General features: G+C 40.4%; 1 protein-coding gene across 1 annotated transcript; it reads right to left on the bottom strand.

Annotated features, from left to right (window-relative positions):
* Window positions 1–6,288: 6,288 nt before the first annotated feature.
* LOC139129154 (tigger transposable element-derived protein 6-like) lies at window positions 6,289–7,466 on the bottom strand. Its single transcript, XM_070694801.1, has one exon. It carries the CDS (start codon window positions 7,464–7,466, stop codon window positions 6,297–6,299), a length of 1,170 nt encoding a protein of 389 aa, XP_070550902.1. The 3' UTR covers window positions 6,289–6,296.
* Between the last annotated feature and the right edge of the window lie 1,346 nt (window positions 7,467–8,812).

Genomic DNA, 8,812 nt, shown 5'->3' with positions numbered 1-8,812 from the left:
CCGACAGTTAGGTCGAACAGTTAATACTCTATTTGAACCTTACAACTAATCAGTCAACAGATTATGCATAATCCCTTCCCTGGCACTCCCCAAGTTATTTACTGATCAGCTACTGTGTAGATTGCGCTCTAAAAAGAGTACAACGATCCAAAATTCACCCTTTTTAGCCTCATTTCGACCGTTGACACTGATTTCAATGAGTGAATATACTGTTGAAGTTGAACACTTTGATTTCAATATCTGGTTTTAGTGTTTTGTCGGTTGAGTACATTGTTTATTGCCATTCAAAAGATAAAACCGAACCAATTTACTAAATCGCCTTTTTCTCAGTTCGGCATTTTGTCACATTGCAGCACGTTCAAAAGAGTTTAACTCGAGAACGCGTGAACGGAAGTTCACCAGATTTTCACAGACGTTTGTCAAGTAGGTTGTCTCCAAAACTGTGTCTCAATTTTTTATGAAGATTTTTAAAGTCGAGTTATTGCTGCTTAATTAGGCGGCATTGAAAGACTAATCGGTGGATAAACTTTGACTCAAGGATGTGAAAAAACTAAGGCCTTTTTCAAAAATCTGAGACATGGTTTTGCAGCCAGTATTCTGAAGACCAAATGGCCGTTAACACCTAAACAATAGCCCCTCTCCGCTCAGACTTAAACTTTTTTACGTGAGACCACCCATTTTCTTTACACTTTCACTAAGATCTTCAAAAAATTCATCGCACACTAATTTCTTGATAAAATAAAAATATTCATAGAAATAGCTTTCAGGTGATATATAATACTTGGGTAAAAGTACACATCTTGATGGCAAAATTCACGTTTGAAAATAGGTCGTCGCAAAGGCGGAAAGCTACCTTAAGGTAGTGACTCAGGTTCCTTGACACATATTTTCAATCAAAAGTTTCACATAAAAAACGGGGTCTCACACCAAACATGTGGTACATTTTCTGTTAGGTCTATATTTGGAGAAGGTAAAAATTTTGTTTAGTTGTCAAAACATGCATTCGTATGTTTGTTTAAGTCTAAAACGTGTGATTTTGAATTTTTTTACTCAAAAAAGTATAAGTAAGAATTGGCAGCACCACTAAGTGATCTGTTAACGGCACTAGACAGCTGGATATAATTGGGAAAAACCGTGTTTTGGATTCTTGAAATTCGCCTTTGTTTCTGCACAGTGAGCCTTCAAAGTGTAAACTGTGGGATTTTTGCATAAATTAACGGCTTTTGTTCCCGTTTGTCAAGTTATCGTCCCTTCAAGGGGGTTTATCAAAAATCTAAAACACGGTTTTTCAGGTCTAATCATGAAGTGTTAGCATGCGAAGAATTGGGGAAATCCGCCCACGCGTCGCCGACTTACACTCATTTGAAGGTGCGCATACATAGCAACAATCGGAACTGAGAAAATCGACGATTTGTGTAAACGTCCCATTTTTCAAACAAAATCGCCGAAAAAGTCAGACTTTTGTGCGTTAAAAAAATAATTCGATCTGGGTCTAGGTTAAATATTCGGCATCAGATTGCAGAATTTCAGACAAGTCCTGAACACTAGTTCGCCTAAAAATGATGAAAATTGTGCGTAGAAACGTGAGGCTGGTCAGCGTAAGCGGTGGGTACTATTTACACGATAAACACTATAAAGATAATTCAGGGCATAATCTGTTTGTCAAATACGTATCTAGCTTGTTATTATATTAACTGTACACTGTTTTTTGGTAACGGTTAGAGTCTGGTTACAAGACTAGACAAGTTTTAAAAAATACAGCCGGAATGGTTTACAGGTCTGCGTTCTGCCGACGACGCGTGTTCGCTTGCTCGCAAGCGCTCGACTTCCGGTCTCATAGCCTGTAATTTATGCACGTACCAAGTGTGAAATGGTTGTCAAGTTCATTTTAGCGCCGATTTTTGTGCCTATTAGTACAGGGCGTCACTTGCTTGCTTGCTTGCTTGTAGCCAAATGTTTTGTGTCATAACTTTTTGATACATTACAAAGCAGCATCAAATGAACTTATCGCCTGAAACAAGAGCCATATAAAGCTGCAGCTCTAACATTTCCTGAAGGTAGACCTTAATTTCAATGTGTAGTATGCTTCTGTAGTCTCAGGTATGATAGTTTAATTAGATAGTAGTTACATGCAGATTTGTATAATATATTGTGCATCTCCTCAATTCCTGCCTTTCTTTCTGATCATGCAGACGGAAATAAAGTTTCGTTGTTCAAAAGTATATCAATTGCAAGTTGTTATTCTCTTTCCTAACAAATGTTGAAACAACCGCTATATAGCTTTTCTTCTCAGCGTCTCTATGTATAAAATGCAAATTGTTATAGTTTACATTTTAATTCTAGTCCAGGCCGGAATTCATTTCTCAACAATAACAATGTCTACACATGTACTGGCTGAGTTCATGGGACGTTCTGATGTTCCATTTACTAACAAAGAAATTGATGCCATTAATATCAGCAATATACTTCACAACAAAAAGGTTACATCAACTATACCAGGTACTTTAAGAACGAGTCTGTACCTATTCTGTCATATCAATACACCAAGACAATCTCCAATAAAATATTCAATTACAATAAGGCATTGCAGCACTTAAAAATTGATGAATTCATTCAAACACAGCATCATGTGACTGCTCTACATCTCCCTTCAAATGTACTCCAGTTGGCCATGTCATCACTGGTGATCTCAACTTTGTTGAACAGCATCACCTTCGTAAGATATTATTTTGGACCCAAGATCAGAGAACCTCGCAGGATCAACTGGAACCATAATTTTAAGATCATTATGGACTCTGTTGAAGAATATACCAGGAAATGGGCTAAAAGGGAGGATGTAGAGCTGGACACACTGTCAGAATGGGTCAAATCTGTGAGGAAAATAGTGCGTGGCCGTGTTGGTCGACTAAGATCACATGTTTGCAGAAGACCCTATTCTGTATATAAAGATCCTGATGCTGTTAAGTACGGATAGTTTTCAATCGGATTCGAACCCACAACATACGGCATCAGTCGCCTAGCTAAGAGGCCTGAGACAGAACCAGTCGGCTAAATCTCCACTCCCAAAAAAGAGTGGTTCAATAGCCGGCTAAGTTGTTACATTTTTCTGACTGAGACCTTTCAACACGTTGTAGAATTCGTGAAGCACTCACGCACGCATGCTCACTATCATACATCGCACATACACACTTTATCGAAGCGAAGAAACGAATTTCATCGCTTTAACTGGGCGAACGATAACCTCGGGGACAATTCTGTCCACCAGCAGTGTTACCGACCCAGGATAGAAAATACGGATAGTTTTCAATCGGATTCGAACCCACAACATACGGCATCAGTCGCCTAGCTAAGAGGCCTGAGACAGAACCAGTCGGCTAAATCTCCACTCCCAAAAAAGAGTGGTTCAATAGCCGGCTAAGTTGTTACATTTTTCTGACTGAGACCTTTCAACACGTTGTAGAATTCGTGAAGCACTCACGCACGCATGCTCACTATCATACATCGCACATACACACTTTATCGAAGCGAAGAAACGAATTTCATCGCTTTAACTGAGCGAACGATAACCTCGGGGACAATTCTGTCCACCAGCAGTGTTACCGACCCAGGATAGAAAATACGGATAGTTTTCAATCGGATTCGAACCCACAACATACGGCATCAGTCGCCTAGCTAAGAGGCCTGAGACAGAACCAGTCGGCTAAATCTCCACTCCCAAAAAGAGTGTTCAATAGCCGGCTAAGTTGTTACATTTTTCTGACTGAGACCTTTCAACACGTTGTAGAATTCGTGAAGCACTCACGCACGCATGCTCACTATCGCTTATAAAGCTGCCAATAACATTGTATTTGTCTGTAAGAAGTATTATTTTGAATGTCTTATTGACGAACTTGGTGTAACTAAGACCTCCACCAACTCCACTTACAGACTATCAATATGACATTAAACTGGTCCAATAATCATTTTCATTCAAGGTAATACATTACCAGGTAATACATTACAATGTTCAGCAAATCTGAAATTTTGGCGAACCATAAGTCATTCATGGATAATTTTAATATTACAACAAAGGATGACCATAATAAGTTGCCTAGCTTATACTGGATACCAAAGCTCCACACACACACCTTACAAAGCTAGGTTTATCGCAGGATCTTCAAAATGTTCAACAACAGAGTATCGAAGATACTGACTTCCGTTCTTTGTACTGTTTAAACGGGGACTTCAGGCATACTGTGATGTTGTCTTTTCTCGGAGTGGTATAAATCAAATGTGGATATTAAAAAATTCGAAGGAACTCTTGGAAAATTTGAAATCAAGATCTATTTCAAAAATAACATCTATTAAAACTTTCGATTTTTCCACATTGTATACCACAATACCACATAATAAATTGAAGAACGCTTGAAAAACATCATCAACCCAGCATTTTTTCTACAAAAACGGTTCACTCCATTACAAATATATAGTATTAGGGTATAATTCTACGTATTTTGTGAAAAATGTTACTAACGCTAAATTGTTTCATACCGAGAAAGACATTATCAGTATGCTTGATTTCCTCATCCACAACATATTTGTAGAATTTGGAGGACACATTTTCCAACGGTGTATAGGAATTCCCATGGGCACTAATTGTGATCCCCTGCTTGCAGACTTATTTCTGTTCTCATATGAGGCAGAATTTATCCAGAACTTAATTAAACAGAAAAGGTCTCTGTAGCTCGAACTTTCAATCTAACATAGATACACAGACGATGTTATTTAAATGAATAACTCTGAATTCAGTAAATATCTCGCTATGATTTATCCTCCAGAATTGGAGATTAAAGAAACTACAGAAACGGCCTTTTCTGCTTCATATCTGGACATTTTACTTGAATTTGACTCTAATGGTCACCTTTCTACTAGGCTGTATGACAAGAGAGATGATTTCAACTTTAGTATCATCAATTTTCCACACCTCATAAGTAATATTCCACTCTCACCAGCTTATGGGGTATACATTTCCCAGCTTATTCGATATGCAAGAGCATGCAGTTCATATGGTGATTTTGTAGAGAGATATGGCCATCTCTCTTACAAACTGTTAAATCAAGGTTACACCAGAGCAAGACTTGTCTCTACATTCAAACGCTTTTTGGCAGGTATCGCAAGCTGGTAGATAAATACAATATCTCTCTTCGACAAATGATCACTTATGACATTAGGCCTTAGTTAGTGACCACTACCTATCTGACCTATAGTAATGATATATGGCGGGTGCCACATGTGGGGCAGGATGCGCTTACTATTTTCGAAACACCTGACATCACTTCTTGGTCTTCTGGCCAGAGGTCCATATATCTTTCTTTCTTGAATATGACTTTGTTTGTGTACCGTCTATTTACTGTCTGTTCTGTGCTGTTTTGTGTCTATGTTTACAACTATTGTCTTACGAATTCTGACCTACTGTCATTGGATTATGGATTGGTATGATTGCGATTATTTTGATGAGCATGATATTCTAATTAATGCTCATGTGCATATAAACAGAGATTCTTTAACAACGTCTTGTATCAAAACTGAATGTACTGCATTTGATTGAACTTCTAGGATATATTGATTACACTTGGATTTACCAGTATTTATGCCAAAAATTTAATGATCATTGATTACTGTTTAATTGCTTATTTGTATATTAATGAAATTCTGTAATCAGGCTACTAAATTTGATCAGGCTGCTAAGCTTACTAAGCTTTACTTACTTTTAGAGCATGACATGTTTACATTGTACTCACATTTCTTCATGATGGAAGTTTTAAGAGTGTGACATATCACAATTAGTTCACTTGCAAATCTATATACAGTCGCCGCCACGTAAACGGGACACCTCGGGAGCAGACAATTTATCCCGATTAACCGGCAGTCCCGATTATGCGGCAGGTTTATAAATGGGTCGACCACACCCACACACATTCACCATACACTATCGTGAATACACAGACTACATCGCACGCACATTGATACATTAAATTTCTGTTTATTGCAACGTATTTCACCTTTCACAAAATGTGGAATGCATGAATTACTGACAGAAAATAAACTTTGAAGAATAAAAGAAAATGTATGTATGAAAGATATACATAAAAAGGTCGGAGAGGCATGTACACACAAAAAATACCGGAAAACAAAAAACTGCACGACGTACATTCAATAAAGTCAGCTGATAGCAAGTTCCAGGCAGTTTTTTCTGTTGTCTCTGTGTTTTTTAAGCTACTGAAGGCTGGTGCAAATTTTTGAGTAAGAGTGTCTACTTAATTGAAAAACGAATCGATCGTACGCTGTTTCTTCACTTCTGCAACGTTAGCATAGACGGCGTTCTCGATCTGGCGAAGCATTGGTAGGGCAGAAATCATGCCCTTTCTCTGCGTGAACCGGCGAAGGTAGTCGACCATGTCCATCTGTTCTTTCACGGTGAGTGGCGGTGGTTCATTCTCGATGTCAGAGTCGGAGTCGGGATCTTCCAGCCTCGACCGTTTCGCTTCGCGGACGGACTCAAGAAGCTCCACGTCGGAAAGCTCACCGGTGACCTCAATCGCGTTGTCCATCTCGATGTAATCGTTGAATTCTTCTGACGTCATGTTTCCTGGAGTCGGCACATCCGCCAGCGGATCGACATCAACTACAGCATCGGTAGCCTCAGAGTCTGACAAACCAGCTTTACGAAAACACCCAACGACTGTTTGCGGCTTGACAGCATCCCACGACTCCTTCGCTAGGTAGATTGCATCCAAGACGGTGAATAGCTTCGCGACATCAACAGCTCGTCGGTCAGGATCGGCGTCAAGTGCGGCGATGACACGAGAGTTCAGTCGGCTTCTGTAGTGACCCTTCCAGTTTTTGATAACGCCCATGTCAAGAGGTTGAATCAAACTGGTCGTGTTCGGTGGCAGGAACTTCAGCTCAATGTTCGTCAGTGCAACGTTTGACGGATGAGCTGAACAGTTGTCCACCAGCAGACAGATACGGCGACGTTTGCAGCGCAGTTCACCGTCCCACTTCTTCAGCCACTTTGCAAACCATTCGCCTGTCATCCAAGCATTTTTGGAATGACCGTAGTCGACTGGAAGCCGGGACGGGTCCCTTGGAAAACAACGCGGTTGCCTACTTTTGCCGATGATGAAAAGTGGGCGTTTCTCCGTCCCCGACATGTTTGCACATACGAGGGTGGTGATTCTCTCCATTGCCTTCTTTCCACCCACCAGTTCGTCACCTTTGAGGCAGTGTCCCTTTCTGGAAGCCGCGATAATACAGGCCAGTTTCGTCTGCATTAAAGATGTCATCCTTGTTGTACGCTTGCAAAATGGCCAGTATGATGTGTTGTCTCCAGTGTTGGGGCGCTGGAAAGTCTGCATTCTGCTTTTCACCTTGCTCCTTCTTGTAGGCGATGTTGTGGCGACTTTTCCAACGTGACAGCCAACCATCGGATGGAGTGAATTCGCTCCCCTCTGCCGCAGCGAGCTCAGTTGCCTTCTGCTTCAGCAACGGCCCAGAGAGTCGGGCGCCCTGGCTAATTTTCTGCTGAAACCATAGGAACAGTGCACTGCCAACTTCTTCTTCCTTGCCAGCTCTCTGTCGCTTACGGTTGTGATTGCCGGTGTCAAACTGATCGAAGATCTGTTGCTTGGCTTTCACTAACCGCGAAACTTGCGAGGTTGAAACACCAAACTTCTTGGCGGCTGATGCCTGGCTAACACCGGGTAGCTGTAAATGCTTGAGCAACTGCACTTTATCAGCGAGAGACAGATCGATGCGTTCTTAGCACTCTCGAAGCTGGGTCCTTCATTTGCATGCATAATAAGGGATTTCCTTCAAATGAAGGGCGCCCTCACTTTAGTATCGATGACCGTTACACCATTTTTCACGGCTAGAAAAATCGGCGAAAAACACTGCAAAAGGTGAGTATTTCTGGAAATTTTCCATTTTGTTGCCATTTATATTGCCTCTGGTCGTGACCTATGTAATTTTTTTCAACAATCAGGGCAAATTTGTGATAGAAATCACCAGATTCGATTTTTGTAGACATGTTGACCTCGCCTTATACAGCACTGCGTCGCTTTCGTTGGCAAGACATTTCACTCGATTTGCAACCAGTTTTGGTCGGATTTGAATCTCATTACTATGATTTTCTGCAAAGTTTTGGTGTTCAAAACGGACAAATATGAACTACACGCCTTTGAAATGAGGTCTGTTCGGTGTTGAATACCGTTAAATCCAATATGGCGGCCACGCGTAAACAGCTTGAGACGCGTTGGGTATCACATATCATCGCGTATTTTCAGTATCCCAGTTGTTTTAATCTTTTATTTTTGAGCAAAATTCGTGATCAAGAATGTATATAATGATGGTTTTGTTTGTTTGTTGACATGTAAGTATGACCCAGTTTCTGAAATACATGTTTCTTTACATTTTGTTGCAGATAAGTGGCTGCTAACCTACCACAGCCCGTTCTGGCAATGGCCCTGGCTTACAATATTCACCGGTATTTCTCCATTTGTACCCGTATCTATGTTTACTAACATTTTGAGTTTATGGTAAAGTTTGGCCACCAGAAATTCACGTACTTGAAAACATTTGTCACAGTTTTGACAAATTAGAATAAAATGTTTGAAAGAAATCTATTTTGTTGGAAAAGGAGAGTGTTTGGATCCTTAGCCATAAGCAGTGCAAGTAAGGATGCTTTATTGAGACTGCATAAACTGTGCCATGCCACAGAACATGGAAGGTTACCCCTGAAAGAAGTAAAACTTGCGGCAGCAAGTCTTCTCAA

The sequence above is a fragment of the Ptychodera flava genome, unplaced genomic scaffold, assembly GCF_041260155.1.
Source record: "Ptychodera flava strain L36383 unplaced genomic scaffold, AS_Pfla_20210202 Scaffold_95__1_contigs__length_380228_pilon, whole genome shotgun sequence".
Classification (NCBI taxonomy): Eukaryota; Metazoa; Hemichordata; class Enteropneusta; family Ptychoderidae; genus Ptychodera; species Ptychodera flava.
This window is presented reverse-complemented; position numbering and strand designations above follow the sequence as displayed.